The sequence below is a fragment of the Barbus barbus genome, assembly GCF_936440315.1.
Source record: "Barbus barbus genome assembly, chromosome: 39".
NCBI classification, from domain to species: domain Eukaryota; kingdom Metazoa; phylum Chordata; class Actinopteri; order Cypriniformes; family Cyprinidae; genus Barbus; species Barbus barbus.
In genome coordinates, this window is record NC_136717.1 from 12,975,255 (window position 1) to 12,995,579 (window position 20,325).

General features: G+C 36.1%; 2 protein-coding genes across 2 annotated transcripts; both read right to left on the minus strand.

The window, feature by feature from the left end:
* LOC306858204 (uncharacterized protein) lies at positions 1-4,220 on the minus strand. The gene is made up of 3 exons (XM_079398627.1): positions 3,956-4,220; positions 2,312-2,366; positions 1-2,163 (listed from the first exon to the last, which is right to left on the minus strand). Exons 1-3 carry the CDS (start codon positions 3,988-3,990, stop codon positions 1,804-1,806), a joined length of 450 nt encoding a protein of 149 aa, XP_079254753.1. The 5' UTR covers positions 3,991-4,220; the 3' UTR covers positions 1-1,803.
* Positions 4,221-4,321: 101 nt separating this feature from the next.
* LOC306858202 (B-cell receptor CD22-like) lies at positions 4,322-17,539 on the minus strand. Its single transcript, XM_079398625.1, has 8 exons — positions 17,410-17,539; positions 15,795-15,865; positions 15,085-15,453; positions 13,625-13,942; positions 13,266-13,532; positions 9,265-9,531; positions 5,264-5,530; positions 4,322-4,789 (listed from the first exon to the last, which is right to left on the minus strand). The coding sequence occupies exons 2-8, from the start codon at positions 15,838-15,840 to the stop codon at positions 4,461-4,463; spliced, it is 1,863 nt and encodes a 620-aa protein (XP_079254751.1). The 5' UTR covers positions 15,841-15,865; positions 17,410-17,539; the 3' UTR covers positions 4,322-4,460.
* Between the last annotated feature and the right edge of the window lie 2,786 nt (positions 17,540-20,325).

A 20,325-nucleotide genomic window follows, 5' to 3' on the forward strand; every position in this document is an offset into this window, starting at 1 on the left:
TGAAACAAAAGTTTAATGTGTTCAGAAAAGTTATTATAGTTTTAGTGACAATGACAAACTATAGACCAAGTATGAAAAATGTCCAGTTTTTTCATGTTATTAGATTAACAAACATTTAATTTATGCCAAGGGCAAAACGCCCCCATGGGTGGGGGAAAATGCCCCCCAGTCTGACAAAGAAATTTGCTTTAAACACTTACAGCCAAATCAGAGTACAGGCAGCTTTAGCTTAAAAAAAAAAAAAAGAATATAATCAATAATTATGGATAGTCTATTTAAAAAAAAAGTTAGCTGATGATAACTGGCAAGCTAACTAGCTACCTGATGCTAACTTGGTCATTTTTAAATATAAAGTCCAAAACAAATTATTTAACCAACCAGTTAGAATTCATTTGATGGAAAAACTAAGGATTTGATGTTCAGAACAGAATAACTACAGTAATTGCCCATTGCTGCCTGGGGGAATTTTACCCCACACACTATGTTTCAGAAAAAAAATGTCATTCTGAAAATATAATTATATTTTTATTAAATAACACATACTCTCTATCTACAGACCCTACTGTTCTCATATTATATATAACTGTGATGTTCTACAAAACAACAAGCTTTAAAACACTTTTTCTTACTGCTGAAAATTAGATCATTTACTGTGAAATGCGTTTTTTCCCAGTACATCACCAGTGTAAGCTTCATGGTGAAAACGTCTGCATCACTCGTCAACGTAGTCCATAGTTATAATAAAAATGTATCTTGACTTTATCTTGTGGTTATTTTGGGAAAAACAGGAGGGAGGGGGGGGGGGGGCTTCCCCCCCTCACTATTGCTTTGTCTCTTCTTACAGATCGTTTGATATGTATTAAGTTAATGATACATTTTTGACCTAAATCACAACAGTATCCATCTATGAGGAATGTATGCTGTCAAACATAAAGACAGTATATTTTTAATATTTGTTTAATGGCATCTTTGTTTTTATGACTGAAAGCCAGTATCACTGATGCCAAGTAATACTGATTTCCCTATAAAAATGTTTTCCCCTAATATTTAACCATTGACTGTAGCCATTTAACATTACATTATAATTGAGAGCTATCAACATTTATTAGACTTTAAAAATAACTTCTAATTTAAGTGAACTTAAAACAATCTTCACATATACCCATTATAATAAATGTCATTTTGAAATTGAATAAAGTTATCAAACACTAAATTCTAAACTAAATACAGATGAATCCTTTAAACTATAAAAGTTATTGATTTCCTCTTTTCTTTTGTTCTTGATGAACAGACATCACAGCAGCTGGTTATTAGGTTGTTTTGGCTGCTATTTCTTTAAGAGCTGCCGCTGCTGAACATGATGCAGATCTGACACGCATTGTATTTTCTCTCAACTCTACCTTTTCTGACCCATTTGAGGTCGGACCCATTTCAGCCTCTTCTAATGAGCTGACGAGTTGAATCAAGTGTGTTAGATGAGGGAGACAGCGCTAGGATGCTCCAGCACCGTTTTGAAAAGCATTTCAGAGACACATTCTTAATGTAAACTCATATTACATACATGCACAGTTTTATGGCAGCTTTAATCACCTTTTTGGTAACTTCATGACTTAACTGATCATGACATTGCATGCTTGTAGTTTCTTGAGAGATTTGATATGATACAGGCTATGCGCGCGTTGGTGCTTTTGTGTGTGTGTAACACACACACAGTTCCTTTAGCTTCTGTTTCAAGCTTTAAAGCTCCAGTCAACATTCTTTGTAATTACATGGGGAAACACTGATTGTGTGAGCAAGTCTAGCTCAGATGGTGATACTTTCATACGTGTTATCTTCTGATGGCTGGGAGAACACTTCTCCAATATTTGCCTCCTGCTCTAGTATTGTTTGATTTTCCTCAGACTTCATTACAACTGAGATGCTGCTGTTGGGCTGATCACCTCCTATTGAGCTCTCTACATCTGATACTCCACCAGGATAACATCGGACCACAGCATACTCCGTTGTCAGCGAGGAGATGCCCCTGATCTCGTCTGACTCTGGTTGGAAGTTTGTGAAGTCAATGGGGGCATAATGGAGGGGTTCTCTTTCATGATTCTGGGTGGAAGCTTCGTTTTGTGACAGCATAGTGTTATTGGCATAAACAGGGCCAATCTCATCCTCCTGTTAAACAGCAATAATAGATGAGCAAAGCAGCAGAGGAGAGCTGTGGTATATTCTGTTTTTAAAACAATGAAATGAGTGCGTTTTGATATTTAACATTAGTTGTTGCATCATTTCAAAATGAATAATGTACTTTAAGGGAACTCACCCAGTCAGTCAGAATGAGTCCAGGACCACCATCTTGTCTTGTGTTGCTTTCTCTTCTGAAATATATGTGCCCATGATCAAAAAATACTGGCATAAACATCACCCATGTATGGATTTGAATTGTGACAAACATAGGGTGGATGACTGGGGCAAATAATTTTTAGAGTTGGCATTAATTGATTATTGCTTAAGTTAGGGGATGGGAACCTTTTTTCTAAAAAAAGGCCACAAGTTTAGTTACCACCTAATAAGCATCAATCTTCTTCAGAGTTCTATATGAGTGAGTGAATGTGTAAAGAACAACGCACAGTGCTTATGTAGTTTATATGACTACTCATCAACGCAGGTCTTTTGTCAAATTTCTCTCACAGTGAATCTTTTATTATTTGTTTGAATTCAACTAATATGTGAGATTGAAGGTACAAATCTTTAGAACACATATCATTGTGACGTCACTGCACACAACCGAAGACTTGTCTTGTAATGCTGCATTCCAGGCAGGTTTTTGAGCCCGTAAGTCACGACTTCAAACCACGACTCACGACTTTGTAGTGTTCCAGGCAAGTCACGCCAAACTGCCTGAGCAAGGAATTGAGTGTGTGTATCATTTATTATTAATTTGATTGCAACGTTATATTGCCCTAAAGTCTATTTCTCATGTGTACCACTTGCATAAAAAATAAATGAATAAATAAATAAATAAAAATAAAAAAAAACACTGCATCCGTAGGGGCTGCCATTGTTGTTTCGAGGGCTATGTGATGTCAGAGCGCGGAACTGGGAGTACGTCGATCTAGTACAAGTTCACAGGTGGGAAGTCACAGGTTTGACTGCCGTTCCAGTGCATTTTCACGCGTAGAAGGTTGTAAAAACACGGGTTGCCTGGAACACAGCATTAGTCCCTTGTTCTCAATTCCAGTTCTAGGGACCCCCTGCTCTGCACATTTTGCACGTCTCCCTTATTTAACACACCCGATTCAGATCATCAGCTCATTAGGAGAGAGATCCATGAACTGAAATGAGTATGTCAGATAAGAGAGACATACAAAATGTGCAGAGCAGGGGGTCTCCAGGACTGGAGTGTGTGCACAGAAACCACGTTGTCAGCAGATTCAGTTCTCTTCAATGGCTTATTGCACTTTTAATACTTCTTTTAATGTCAGGCACATTTAGTTTCTCCATTCAGGTTTCTTTATTGATAATTTCAAACTGCCCTGTCCACTGAAATCTTTCTTTTTCCACAAACAAGCTATGCTGGAATCTGAGTGCAGGAGCTCTAGGTTACCATTGTGTAAGTGGTTTGCAGTTGATTGCTGTTGTGAACAGCAATGAACACGCAATTGGCCACCGGCCAGTACAACTGCAAATATTCTAAACTTTATTAACTGAACTCTAGTCATGCGTCTAATCTTTTTTATGGATTATTTCTTTGTAAAGTGGGAGAAACCTGGCAAGCCGACAGCTGGTTTAAGTAATCAAACTGTCTAAACTGCTGGACAGTTTATAACCATAATAAAGGCTGCCCTAGAGAGCCCATTTATTCTGCATTTTCCAAAAACCTCAAATTTAGCGAACTACTCAGGTCCCTGTGTAGTTCTAGGGCTTTGTTGTGGACTTATAGTGACCTCGGCCAATGTGAACGTACCTTGCACAGATAAGTAAAATGCCACATAAGATCATCACAGTAGCCCCACCAGCTGCTCCAACCAAAAAAGAGAAATTGTGGAAACCTAATAATAAACAACAAAAAAAAGTTTTTGGGAGAACCAGCAAGAGAATTACAAATAAAAGCCTTTAATTCTAGTAAAGCTAGTGATTCAACTTCCTCTTTAGAAGAATGAGCTGAGCAGCCAGTTTGAATTGTGGTCAGTAACAACAAAGTGGTTTGTGTTAGAAGCAAAAAAGCACATCTATAAGCAAAAAGAAGGCTCTTTTACAGCGTTTCATACAAGTATGTACATAAAAGTGTGTGATGTGTGAGGTAATTAAGAATTAAGCATTTATTTATTTTCATTTAATCATTTTATTTATTTGCCCTACTAATGTAAAAACTGGAAAAGACCAACAAACATGGAGCAGTATTAAAATAATGTAAATATAAAATATAAATAATGGTGTATAAGTTGATGCATCTGTAAACACTTTGAACATTAAACCTTAAAAATCAGTAAATGCCTATAAATGTTACCTGACTTCTGAAGAGTGACATGAAGCAGATTAAACAGTTGACTTGCAGTGCCATGAGTGTTTTTACTGACACACTGCAGAGTGGATGTGTGTGTGAGGGACAGATGTAGAGTGATGGAGCTCCTCAAGCTGTTCAAATGCTCTTCACTGATGAACGTGTTTGAAGAGTTAGTGACAGGACGTCCAGACAGATGCCACTCCAGTTCAGGAGAGGGATTCCCATCAGCCTCACAGAAACACACAGTTACATCAGTTCTGTTACAGCTGGAGGTTGGAGAGATTTTAGGGGCATCTGAAAGTATTAAAATGAGAAAAAACGAATAACTGTAATGATTCTGCTCCTGTCAGTGATAAATGATACAGTTCAGTACTGCTGGATTTGCATCACTGCTGCTAGATTGATGAAGGAAAACTCACTTACTGGGAAGTGTAGAGTAGCTAATATTTCTGTCAGGTACATATACAGTGGCCCAATCATTTCATAAAAATGAATGCATTTGTATTAGGTATCAAAATATCAAAACAAGTAGGATTTATTTTAAAGTAGCATTTAAACAAAACAGAATTAACAGCAATGTGGTAAGGTTAAATGGAAAAATTAGAGGCTTTTTAATTATTTGGTCTTCAACTTAAAGATAAATGTTTTTTATATGACGCTATTATTGCATCATAGTACAGTAACAGTGTCATAACTCTTCATTTCATGATTGACTTTAAGGTGCTAATGAATGTGACGAGGTAAAATTGGCTGTTATGTATAACTCACACTGAATGTCCAGCATCACCGATGAGTTTTGGCTGCCATGTTGGTTCTGAGCTGTACAGTGGTACCAGCCTCTGTGTGTCGGGTCGGTCCTATTGAAGGTGAGGTTTTGTCCAGGCTGCAGCTGCTCCAACTGTCCTTCTCTCTCTCTGGACCAGGTGTAGTTCAACACTGCTGGATTTGCATCACTGCTGCAGGTCAGAGTCACTGAACTGCCCTCCAACTCAGAGCTGGAGGGAATCACTAAAGTTGACATGTTTTGGGGGGCATCTGAGAAAAAGATAAATGGTTGATTTAGGAAGAAATAACCAAAGACATAAGATACACAGAGAGGATGCACTCTTATTACTTATGGATGGGAGAAATTGTAATGCACTTACATAAATCCCACCTTCTACATAAAAGAGTCAATGACTGAAAAAGGCATCGCATCACTGCAGGTGCCATTAAAAGTTCCAGTTGATACAGAAACAATCATTCTGAGACACATGTGCATTACCTGGTCTATCCAGAAAATTAAGCTTTTTTACAAGGGGAGGTCTAATGCCATTTCATGCATTCTGACTTATTTACATTGTTAGATTCTCATGCTAAACAGGTCCAAAGTTTCGAAAAACGAGTTGAACGTATGACATAGAATTTCTGTGCCAAATACATTCCTTCAGTGTTCGCATTCGTTTCAGAAAGTTTATGAATATGGCCCTGTATGACATCATAGAGGGTGAAATTTCTTGTGTGGCCACTTCTCCCAGAAGAGCGCGGGCACACATCAACCAGAGCAAGCGCATGCCCATGCTGCACAGGACTTGCTCGAGAAGGATTTGTCATATTTTTTAAACAATGTCATCAAAGAAGTGTATTTTGGTTGTGAAGGAAAGATAACACACACACCCTACATAAACCATGGACTTCCTCTTCCTCTCTGCCGAGTATTGTATAGCGTATATCCCTCTCCTAGCAATAGCTACTCTACGGAGCCCACGCAGTTATCATAGTCTTGCCTTGCTTTGTGTGTTTTCTAGTGTTTTGATTCTTGCCTGTGTTTCCTGGATTTACCCCTTTGCCTTGCCGTTTGGACTCTGTTTGCACCTCTCTTGGACTATTGCTCGTGTACTTGTATTATCTCTCTGCCTTGCCCTGTTGGATATTGTTCGCCGATCGTCGACCCACGCTTGCCCTAGGATTACTGTCTTTCCTGTGTTGTTCCGGTTTGCCACTGAATGAACCTTGCTTGCTTTGTAACCACGCCTTTGAATAAAGCTTGCAAATGGATCCGCACGTCTCACGTCTCGTTCGCCCCGTAACAGAATGAGTAAAGCCAAAATATCTTCTTTAGTGTTGACTTACACTGAATGTCCAGCATCAATGACTGAGAAAGGCATCGCGTCACTGCAGGTGCCATTAAAAGTTCTAGTTGATACATAAACAATATACATTCTGAGACACACGTGCATTAGTTGGTCTAGCCTGAAAAATAAGCTTTTTTACAAGGGGAGGTCTAATGCCATTTCATGCATTCTGACTTATTTACATTGTTAGATTCTCATGCTAAACATGTCCAAAGTTTTGAAAAACGAGTTGCACGTATGACAGTGAATTTCTGTGCCAAATACATTCCTTCAGGGTTTGCATAAGTTTCAGAAACTTTATGAATATGGCCCTGTATGATGTCATAGAGGGTGAAATTTCTTCTATGGCCACTTCTCCCAGAAGAGCGTGGGCACACATCAACCAGAGCATGCCCACGCTGCACAGGACTTGCTCGAGAAGGATTTGTCATATTTTTTAGACCACTGAGTAAACAATGTCATCAAAGAAGTGTATTTTGGTAGTGAGGGAAAGCTACCCTTATGGAAAAGAAGTTTATTCAAGTATGCTATTAGTATACTTCTTTTAAACGAAAAATAGGAAAGTGTACTTTGTTTACTTTTTATATACTTCTCAGAAATGGGCTTAAAATGACATTTAAGTATACTTGACTTATACTTAGAAAAAGTCTAAATATATTTGAGCTATACTTGTGCTCCTAGAATCCGTGTTTTCATTGTTATATGTTAGGGGGCGCAAGCACACATCTTCTGTACAGAATTTCCAAAAAACACAAGTGAAGAAAAAGAAACAACAGATACTTCCGCATGCAGTCTAACATGATGATCAGACATGAAACAGCATCAAAACTGTGAAATGTCAACCAATGAAGAGGTAATAATGACTGGCAAACTTTGGGGTGTTGATCAACACTATGTTTTGATTATCATTCTGAATCCAATTCATAGTCTTTTTCAGCTTTTTGTTCAAAACATTGCTTATTTCTTCATTTTATTTTTTTATTTATGAAACTTACCAACATTCAAGTGTTAAAAAAAAAAAAAAAAAAGAATGTATGAAGCTAGAATAAAATGTTTTTGTTTAAAAGGAGATACCCTGTTTTTTCTTTGGATGTTTTGTATCTTCAGATATTCATACAACAAAATATATACAAATTAACACCTAAATAGGGACATAGTAGTATACTTAAAGTATGATGTAAAGCTTACTTAAAGAAAACTTACGAGTATACTTGCAGTATAAAACTACTAAACTAGTAGTTTACTGAGACTATACTTCAAAGTGCACAAAAAATACTACTACAAGTATTAGTAAACTATCAGTATACCTATAAGTTCACTTTTAGTATAGTTGCAGTACAAGCTAAAACCATTGATGTAAACTAGGTGTGTACTCAAAGTTTACTACTTTTATACTTAAAGTATACTTTTATATACTAGAAAGTGGGCCAATTTAGTCCCAAGAAGTATTGAAATAGTACACTTGCAAATATACTACTAGTACACTGATATTTGTATACTTATTACATAAAGTATATTTAAAAATAAACTTGAAGTATACTAATTTTTGGTAAGGGTAACCTTGTTCAGCATTTCAAAGATGGCTGCTGAATGAAATGGCTTCCCTCAAAGTACCTTTGGAATAACTGTTTGAATAAGGGATCTAGGGAAGGGATCCAAGTTTCACTTCATGGGTTTGCATTAGGTAACAAAATATCAAAACGTGGCATTAATTTTAAAGCATTTGATATTTTGTTATATAATGCAATAATATTCAGACATTAAGTGTAACTGAAGTGCCCAAAAGTGTTCAAACATGTTATGGGACCACTCTACTGTATATATACTTCTGCTCTGGTTTTAAGGAGACAGTTCTCCCAAAAACACACTGACTTTCATTGTATGAGTAAAATCAAAATATCTTCTTTAGTGTTCTACAGAAGAAAGAAATCCATACAGGTTTAAAACAACATAAGGGAGACTAAATCATGACAGAATATACTTTTTCTGGGTGAACTATGTCTTAGGGCTGTGCAATTAAATCGAATTTGATTATCATGCGCATCTCGTCAGTAAAGCCGGTTTCTTTATTAGTAGTTAATCTCCATCACCTGCTTTCAAATGGAGCGGGAATTACTACACAGAGCCATAGTTCATCGACAAGATAGGCAATATCGCGTTCATAATCGCAGACGAATCACCTTCGATTAGGAGCACGAAATTGTCTAGCTTGTCGGTGAACTATGGCTCTGTGTAGTAATTCCCGCTCCATTTGAAAGCAGGTGATGGCGATTAACTACTAATAAAGAAACAGGCTTTACTGACTAGATGTGCATGATAATCAAATTTGATTAATTGCACAGCCCTACTATGTCTTATTAACACTAAAGATCTTTATTTTATCACTGTCTCTACCCTCTTCACACTGGTTCGGAAAGTGTCACAGTAACTGCTGCAAAAAGCAGAAGAATATCTATACAAACTATTGTGCTGATGCATCAGCTGCCATTTATTGTGGGGATTCGCAAAATATTACCGAGACTGCCCTGAGAGTCCAGATAAACTTCTCTGAAGATCTAAACCTACAATCAGCATTCATGACTGAAACAATCCATTTGATATTTGACTAAGGTGCTAATGAATCTGAGAGAGTAAAATGGGTTATGTAATACTCACACTGAATGTCCAGCATCACCGATGAGTTTTGGCTGCCATGTTGGTTCTGAGCTGTACAGTGGTACCAGCCTCTGTGTGTCGGGTCAGTCCTATTGAAGGTGAGGTTTTGTCCAGGCTGCAGCTGCTTCAACTGTCCTTCTCTCTCTCTGGACCAGGTGTAGTTAAACACTGCTGGATTTGCATCACTGCTGCAGGTCAGAGTCACTGAACTGCCCTCCAACTCAGAGCTGGAGGGAATCACTAAAGTTGACATGTTTTGGGGGGCATCTGAGAAAAAGATAAATGGTTGATTTAGGAAGAAATAACCAAAGACATAAGATACACAGAGAGGATGCACTCTTATTACTTATGGATGGGAGAAATTGTAATGCACTTACATAAATCCCACCTTCTACATAAAAGAGTCAATGACTGAAAAAGGCATCGCATCACTGCAGGTGCCATTAAAAGTTCCAGTTGATACAGAAACAATCATTCTGAGACACATGTGCATTACCTGGTCTATCCAGAAAATTAAGCTTTTTTACAAGGGGAGGTCTAATGCCATTTCATGCATTCTGACTTATTTACATTGTTAGATTCTCATGCTAAACAGGTCCAAAGTTTCGAAAAACGAGTTGAACGTATGACATAGAATTTCTGTGCCAAATACATTCCTTCAGTGTTCGCATTCGTTTCAGAAAGTTTATGAATATGGCCCTGTATGACATCATAGAGGGTGAAATTTCTTGTGTGGCCACTTCTCCCAGAAGAGCGCGGGCACACATCAACCAGAGCAAGCGCATGCCCATGCTGCACAGGACTTGCTCGAGAAGGATTTGTCATATTTTTTAAACAATGTCATCAAAGAAGTGTATTTTGGTTGTGAAGGAAAGATAACACACACACCCTACATAAACCATGGACTTCCTCTTCCTCTCTGCCGAGTATTGTATAGCGTATATCCCTCTCCTAGCAATAGCTACTCTACGGAGCCCACGCAGTTATCATAGTCTTGCCTTGCTTTGTGTGTTTTCTAGTGTTTTGATTCTTGCCTGTGTTTCCTGGATTTACCCCTTTGCCTTGCCGTTTGGACTCTGTTTGCACCTCTCTTGGACTATTGCTCGTGTACTTGTATTATCTCTCTGCCTTGCCCTGTTGGATATTGTTCGCCGATCGTCGACCCACGCTTGCCCTAGGATTACTGTCTTTCCTGTGTTGTTCCGGTTTGCCACTGAATGAACCTTGCTTGTTTTGTAACCACGCCTTTGAATAAAGCTTGCAAATGGATCCGCACGTCTCACGTCTCGTTCGCCCCGTAACAGAATGAGTAAAGCCAAAATATCTTCTTTAGTGTTGACTTACACTGAATGTCCAGCATCAATGACTGAGAAAGGCATCGCGTCACTGCAGGTGCCATTAAAAGTTCTAGTTGATACATAAACAATATACATTCTGAGACACACGTGCATTAGTTGGTCTAGCCTGAAAAATAAGCTTTTTTACAAGGGGAGGTCTAATGCCATTTCATGCATTCTGACTTATTTACATTGTTAGATTCTCATGCTAAACATGTCCAAAGTTTTGAAAAACGAGTTGCACGTATGACAGTGAATTTCTGTGCCAAATACATTCCTTCAGGGTTTGCATAAGTTTCAGAAACTTTATGAATATGGCCCTGTATGATGTCATAGAGGGTGAAATTTCTTCTATGGCCACTTCTCCCAGAAGAGCGTGGGCACACATCAACCAGAGCATGCCCACGCTGCACAGGACTTGCTCGAGAAGGATTTGTCATATTTTTTAGACCACTGAGTAAACAATGTCATCAAAGAAGTGTATTTTGGTAGTGAGGGAAAGCTACCCTTATGGAAAAGAAGTTTATTCAAGTATGCTATTAGTATACTTCTTTTAAACGAAAAATAGGAAAGTGTACTTTGTTTACTTTTTATATACTTCTCAGAAATGGGCTTAAAATGACATTTAAGTATACTTGACTTATACTTAGAAAAAGTCTAAATATATTTGAGCTATACTTGTGCTCCTAGAATCCGTGTTTTCATTGTTATATGTTAGGGGGCGCAAGCACACATCTTCTGTACAGAATTTCCAAAAAACACAAGTGAAGAAAAAGAAACAACAGATACTTCCGCATGCAGTCTAACATGATGATCAGACATGAAACAGCATCAAAACTGTGAAATGTCAACCAATGAAGAGGTAATAATGACTGGCAAACTTTGGGGTGTTGATCAACACTATGTTTTGATTATCATTCTGAATCCAATTCATAGTCTTTTTCAGCTTTTTGTTCAAAACATTGCTTATTTCTTCATTTTATTTTTTTATTTATGAAACTTACCAACATTCAAGTGTTAAAAAAAAAAAAAAAAAAGAATGTATGAAGCTAGAATAAAATGTTTTTGTTTAAAAGGAGATACCCTGTTTTTTCTTTGGATGTTTTGTATCTTCAGATATTCATACAACAAAATATATACAAACTAACACCTAAATAGGGACATAGTAGTATACTTAAAGTATGATGTAAAGCTTACTTAAAGAAAACTTACGAGTATACTTGCAGTATAAAACTACTAAACTAGTAGTTTACTGAGACTATACTTCAAAGTGCACAAAAAATACTACTACAAGTATTAGTAAACTATCAGTATACCTATAAGTTCACTTTTAGTATAGTTGCAGTACAAGCTAAAACCATTGATGTAAACTAGGTGTGTACTCAAAGTTTACTACTTTTATACTTAAAGTATACTTTTATATACTAGAAAGTGGGCCAATTTAGTCCCAAGAAGTATTGAAATAGTGCACTTGCAAATATACTACTAGTACACTGATATTTGTAAACTTATTACATAAAGTATATTTAAAAATAAACTTGAAGTATACTAATTTTTGGTAAGGGTAACCTTGTTCAGCATTTCAAAGATGGCTGCTGAATGAAATGGCTTCCCTCAAAGTACCTTTGGAATAACTGTTTGAATAAGGGATCTAGGGAAGGGATCCAAGTTTCACTTCATGGGTTTGCATTAGGTAACAAAATATCAAAACGTGGCATTAATTTTAAAGCATTTGATATTTTGTTATATAATGCAATAATATTCAGACATTAAGTGTAACTGAAGTGCCCAAAAGTGTTCAAACATGTTATGGGACCACTCTACTGTATATATACTTCTGCTCTGGTTTTAAGGAGACAGTTCTCCCAAAAACACACTGACTTTCATTGTATGAGTAAAATCAAAATATCTTCTTTAGTGTTCTACAGAAGAAAGAAATCCATACAGGTTTAAAACAACATAAGGGAGACTAAATCATGACAGAATATACTTTTTCTGGGTGAACTATGTCTTAGGGCTGTGCAATTAAATCGAATTTGATTATCATGCGCATCTCGTCAGTAAAGCCGGTTTCTTTATTAGTAGTTAATCTCCATCACCTGCTTTCAAATGGAGCGGGAATTACTACACAGAGCCATAGTTCATCGACAAGATAGGCAATATCGCGTTCATAATCGCAGACGAATCACCTTCGATTAGGAGCACGAAATTGTCTAGCTTGTCGGTGAACTATGGCTCTGTGTAGTAATTCCCGCTCCATTTGAAAGCAGGTGATGGCGATTAACTACTAATAAAGAAACAGGCTTTACTGACTAGATGTGCATGATAATCAAATTTGATTAATTGCACAGCCCTACTATGTCTTATTAAGACTAAAGATCTTTATTTTATCACTGTCTCTACCCTCTTCACACTGGTTCGGAAAGTGTCACAGTAACTGCTGCAAAAAGCAGAAGCATATCTATACAAACTATTGTGCTGATGCATCAGCTGCCATTTATTGTGGGGATTCGCAAAATATTACCGAGACTGCCCTGAGAGTCCAGATAAACTTCTCTGAAGATCTAAACCTACAATCAGCATTCATGACTGAAACAATCCATTTGATATTTGACTAAGGTGCTAATGAATCTGAGAGAGTAAAATGGGTTATGTAATACTCACACTGAATGTCCAGCATCACCGATGAGTTTTGGCTGCCATGTTGGTTCTGAGCTGTACAGTGGTACCAGCCTCTGTGTGTCGGGTCAGTCCTATTGAAGGTAAGATTTTGTCCAGGCTGCAGCTGCTTCAACTGTCCTTCTCTCTCTCTGGACCAGGTGTAGTTAAACACTGCTGGATTTGCATCACTGCTGCAGGTCAGAGTCACTGAACTGCCCTCCAACTCAGAGCTGGAGGGAATCACAGACACTTCTGTGTTTTTCGGCGAATCTGAAAAAAAAAAAAAAAAAAAAAAATCAGGTCCTCACAATGAAAATCAAAATAATACAATTCACAACTCAAAACTAAAAAGCATCACTTACACTGAACGTGTACTGAGATGTTCTCCTGTTCTGTTTTGTTCTTGTCCTGTAGCTGGTAGGTTATAGTGCAGGTGAAAGTGACTCCATGCTCACGGTGAGTAGCAGTGAAGTTCAGATCAGATATGAGCTCCTGTAGTCTGCTGCTCTCACTGAGGGGGATTCTGGGGGTGGAGCTCCATGTGAGAGTTGGTGGAGGAGAGGAGCAGAGAGCCTCAGCAGAGCAGCGCAGACTCACAGAGCTCCCCTCCAACACCTCCTCCTGATCCTGCACCTCCTTCTGCTCCACATACAGCTGCACTCTGGGACTGGGGGGAGAGTCTGAAATACACACAGATTATGTTTTTTATATATATATATATATATATATATATATATATATATATATATATATATATATGATTCAAAGGTCAAATGAGAGTACACTATGTAAAATAATGCTGATATTTTGGTAGTATTCTACAAAGGATAAAATGCTACAAAGATTTATGTGCGTGTGATCTTGTTTATGCTACATTGTGACGACCAAAATATCCCCACGAGGATAGTAAAACCAGAAATGTTTGACATTGTGTGGACCATCCTGCAGATAAAAAGGATAAAAATGATTAAAAATAGCAAATTATATTTATCTGAAAGTGTAACAATCCAAACAGGTTTTCTGTAAGGGGTAAGTTTAGGGTTAGGTTAGGGGATAGAAAATATAGTTTGGTCGGTAATAGAAGTCTATGGAAATCCCCACAATTCACAGAAACCTAACGTGTGTATGTAGAAATAATGTTATTATATTTTTTATTGATCATAATATACACCACCATTCAAAAACTTTAGATTGGAAAGATTTTTTAATGTTTTTAAAAGAAGTGTCTTGTGCTCACCAAGGCTGCAATTATTGGATCCAAAATACAGCAAAACAGTAATATTCTGAAATGTTTTTACAATTTGCAATAAATGTTTTCTATTTAAATATTTTTATTTTAAAATAGAAACATTTTAAAACATTTTAAAATGTATTCCTGTGAAGCAAAGCTTCAGCATCATTACTCCAGTCTTCAATGTCACATGATGCTTAGAAATCATTCTGATATGCTGATTTGCTGCTCGAGAAACATTTCTGATTATTATCAATCTTGAAAACAGTTGTGTTCTACACCGAAGACTGGAGTAATTATGCTGGAAATTGAGCTTTGCTAACAGAAACTGCAATTTAAAATACAAATATTAAAATAGTTATTTTAAAACAGTTATAACAAACAGTTATTAAAAAGTTATATAAACGGTTATACAGTGTTATTTTACATTTTTCAAAATATTGTTTTTGCTGCATTCTGGAACAAATAAATGCAGTCATTCTAAAAATGATAGTGTATAATTAATAATGATGGTGAAACTGATTTTGCTGTCCTGTAGTATACAGTAGATCACAATTTACAGTCAAATTCAACAGTCTTGATGTCACTCACCCATCACATGAATTGAAACATATGGGTTTTTATAGGTCCATTTCAGTCCACCTTCACCCTCAATCCTGAAGTAATAGTGACCATGGTGATTTGATCTGAGGTCATAAAAGACAGTGGTGCAGTCCTTATCTTTTAATTTTCCAATTATATTCCCTCTAATTAAGGAGTTCTGTCCGGATGTGCTTGAGTTAAACACTAGATTTGTCGTCACATCAGTCTCATCTTTTAACCACAGTCCTGTAGCTCTCTCAGTGAGGTCTGTGTTATATTTTTCCCGAATCTCAAAAGTGCAGTTTATGATCACACAAGATCCACTGAGAGCTTCAATCTTCTCTGGCAGACTGATGCTGAACTCTCTGCAGCAAACACCTACAACACACACATGACAAAAGAGTTCAAACAAGCAAAAACAAACACTGAAGTAAATTCATGCCTTTTTTCCATTTAATTGCATTAAAGGATGATTTTAATAAGGGGTGAACATAGCAGAACAACACCAACAGTGAAATTTACCTCAAACACAATTATATTAACTATTGATGTATTTAATAATAACTGTAAACTTGTCCCAAACAAGATCCCAAACTTCAGAAAACATTGTGTATCAGTCACTATTTGAATAAAAAATTAGTGTAGTTTCATGTATGCAGAGTAAACATTGTTGAACACTTAAAATAGTTAATTTACCAGTTAAATTAGCACTTACAAACCTTGTAAGAGAAAACCGAAAATAATGATTTTCTCTGCTGTGTCCATCTCTTCATTAACAGACACTCAGACCCTGTGTGGAAAACACACTTGCACTTACATGCAGAAACTACAAAAATACAGATGAAAATCACATATTAAGCCCCACAAATAATGCAAATTGATTTTTTTTAAATATACAAATTAACATATTTATGAAATCTTTCAAACTGAACAGCACTTACATAATGAAACATTTAAAGAAGAACTAGAAGAATTTAAGAAATGAGAAAACAGTGAAGCCATTGTAAATTCTTCACTGCTGCTGATTCACGAGTTCACCCTTGCATCTAATCTGATAGCAAATAGTAAGCATATTCTGGCGTTCTGTACTGGGGGAGGGCTCCGAGCTCAGAATATGGCCCGAACCCAGAGGGTTATAAGGCTTTTTTAGCACTTATAACCAACTTTCAGAATTTTTGAAGCATTTTATATTCTGAAATCCCCTTTTTTCTCTTCTAGAATGACAGAAAAGAATTCACTGTTGAATTGTTGCTGGAAAGCTTTGTTGAAATTGTTCAGCAGTTTGTGTTCTTGTTTTGGAAAGAAGTCTAAGTTTGTTTAAAATGTAAGGTTTTTGTGTTTTAAATCTTTTGTGTGATTTTGTTTATCAGTTATGATTCACTTCATCTGTCCAAATGTTTCTCATAGCACATCAGCTCTGGGGAAGTTTTCCTTTTTTCTGAAAAGCATGAGTTCATGTTCAAGTGTAGCTATAGCTTTACAGGAAAAGAAATCAATAGGTCAGACATTTATAATCAAATGTATAATTATCCAACTTTAGTCACACTTAAAACTGCCTAAATGTAGTTGCATTACAACTTCTTTATTCTGTGCCTTATTTTTGCAGACCTGCCTGGGTCAGAGTGGTTTTTAGTGGCTGAGAAGTCAGTTCCTCACAAAAACCCAGCAGAGTAAGCATGATACACAACACATCACATTAGCGCTTGACAACCACAAGATGTCAAAATACTTTTTGTCTTCATTCTGAATTGTATATTTGTTTCATTTAAAAACTAATTTCGATTCATGAAATGATTTGCTTAAAAAGTGGGACCCACCTTATAATAAGTATCATCAATTATATTTAAGTTAATCATTTGATACAGTGCATTTATTTATATATACATACTATACATTGTACTTGTATATAAAATACTTTCATGTATTTACAGCTGTAATTAATTTCTGTAAATACATTTGTAATTACACTGTTGACCCTACACTAAAATACAGGTGCTTCACGATGCCATAGAATAACCTTTTTGTTTAAATGGTTCCATAAAGAACCTTTAACATCTGAAGAACCTTTCTGTTTCACAAAAGGTTCTGTGTGGCGAAAGAAGGTTCTTCAGATTATAAAAAGGTAAGGAAGAGATGGTTCTTTAAAGAACCCTTGACTGAATGGTTCTTTGTGAAACCAAAAAAAATGTTCTTCTATGGCATCGCTGTGAAGAACCTTTTAAGCAACCTTTATTTTTAAGAGTGTAGCTTTAACGTAATGGTTGTAAAACAGCAAAAAGACTATAAATATAAAAACTATATTTGAGGGAATTTGTAAAAGAAAATGAATCTGACCTTCCTGAGGGCAGAAAGTGTGGGAATCTCCTGGTTAGATCCCAAGTTTCCAGCTGAAACACCTGCTGCTGATTAGAGACGGACTGAAGCTGTGCTGCAGGAACAGAATCTGAAGTACGATCTACTGACTGGCAGCTGATCTATTATAACTTCCCTTTTTCATCAGATCACACCAGTACTTCCTGTATCAGCATTAACATGCATTCTACACACAGATCCTTGCATTTCATTTCTGTTAAGTTTTTTTGCTGCAAAAAACTATACAATTGAAATGTGTCCCAACATTTAAATAAACTGAAATAAACAGCAATGTGGTAAGGTTAACTGAACGACCTGGCTTTTTAATTATTATTTGGCCTTAAATTTAATAAAGATTAACATTTGTATAGTGGTTATTGTGTCAAAGTTTAACATTTCTGGAGTTAAACACATTAGCTCCATCTCTGAACCACAATCCTAGCAGCTTTCTCAAGAAGGTATTTGTCATATTGTTTCTTAATCTCAAATCTGCACTTTATGATGACACAGGATCCACTGAGAGCTTTAATCTTCTGTGGCAGAGTGATGCTGAAATCTCTACTGCAAACACCTACACATGTAAAACATACAGAGTAATGCACAAGCACATTTCTAGCCATAAACACATTCTTTACTGACTAAAATTTCAAAGGACCTAATTTACATTTCATTTAAAACAAAAATGTTATAATAAAGCATTCAAAGTAAGAAGAGTAATCAATAAACAAATGTATATGGCTTGAAAGGAAATATTTCTTAAGTAATGTCTAATGAGATTACACAGATTTGCATGTAAAACTGTAAACAGACCTCTGAGAAACTGTACAGTACAGATAATATGTTTTACTCAGTTAAAAGCACCTGGCCACAAATCACACCAATGCAATAAAACACACATATATGCTAAATGTTTTAGTTATTTATTTTATCTTTCAAATCTTACTAAAGTTCTACATTGGTGAAGGTAAAAGAGATACACACACACCATGAAAGAGAAAAACAAAAAAAAAATTTCAGTTACACACGTCTCGCCTTTAAAAGAAGATCGGACCAAAGTACAGATCATATATACAGTCACATCACCAAAATTATACAAACGTACACAACATATATTTAAAATTGTTGGAATGATTGTAGGGAAATAAATATTCTTATATTCACAAATCTGAAGTAACTAATCTCAATTATAACCTTACAGAAGTAAAAACATTTCAACTTTATTGGATGATGACTATATGGAATAATTGATTACATACACTCTTGAGCTATAGTAAGAAACCTAAACCAGTTTCATGTTATGTTTTCTCAAGCAAACAAAATACAAAATAAATGTCACTTATTCTGGACGCATTATTGCTTCATCTGTGAGACTGTGGCACATTCATTTGTGGACAATTACACAAATGAATGCTTCCTAAAGCAGTACCTTGTATGTTTCTTTTAAACATATTTTGTGAAAATAGATATTTAGATTTTTGTTAATTCTGTTCTCAAAAATTTAAATGCCCACACCATAATTTGATAACAGCGGCACCTATCAGTCAAAGCAATAAGCAATTCAAATGCATTACTAGTTTTTGTATTTGTGATTTAAAAAAAAAAAGATTTGCACACTGTTAATCTCCCTTTATTCAAAATTTTAAAAGTATCAATGTTTTGGTTAAAGACCTTCATCAGGCAAACACACATACATGCAAAGGCAACAGCTCAATACTCAGATTCAAACAGAGTTCCAGTTGATTACACCTGTTGGCAATCAAAGTCAATCATGTGAACAGCTATAGTACATCACAATTGAGCTAAGGGTGCGTTCAAGTTATGTCGGATACATCGTATTCACGAGTTGAACGCACCACAAAGTCGTTATAACGAGTGGGAAACTCGAAATTTTCTTTAAGTCCCGAGTTTCCAAGTTGGGGGCGTGTCAGTGAAAAAAACGTGTTGGATGTAATGGAAGCAGCCAAAAACTAAAGATATGCAGTGTCGGTAAAGTTGATAAAATGAATACAATTATTATTTTTTGTAATGTACAATAAAACTATTTAAGTTACATATACAAAATATTATATTATTCAGTTTACATCACCTTCATAAATTAAATAAAAACGGAAAAAATAAAAAAACATAATATTGCACATACTTCATTTAATATTTTGTAGATGTAGAGTAAAAAAAATCGTTGAATTTTATGTAGAAAAGTTAAATCGCCATTCTTTTCCGACCAAAGTGACTTGAACACACCCGACGTCGTAATAAGGACTTGTCAACTCGTACATACGAACATCCCAGGAGGACTTGAACGCAGCATAAGACAACCACATTGAGGCAAAAATGCAAACACAACATCAAAAAAAGTGTATTTAGTAAATACACACTAAATACTTAGTAGGGTAGACTGAGTGCAGTAGAGACACTTTCTGCTTTTTTCATCACTACACAAAAACTAGATGCTGAAATGAAGTGATTTTTCACAGGATATTTATTTTGCTTGTGTATTAAAATATCATAAATTGATCGTAACCATAAGTAGTTCATATTTTCCACAATCAGCTCATAAACATGAGGTGCATTTTTGTCTCAACTGTACCCATATGGTGTACAGTTGAAACAGTAGCATGGTACAGTTGAGACACTCTAAAGCTGGCTAACCATTTATAGCAAATGTAATTGTTACGACTCTCTAGGGGTCAGCCGTAACAGGAAGAAGGAATAGTCTCAATACCAGAGAGATGTTGGATAACAAGAATTTATTAACAAATAAGGGTTTAACGTCAGGGGCAGACAAGGCCAAAATAACAAACAAAAAATATCTTTTTATAAACACTCTATACTTCCTAAACCAAAAATAAAGAAAACAAAAATACAGTTTCGACTTACCTAACTCCCTTATTCAAAACA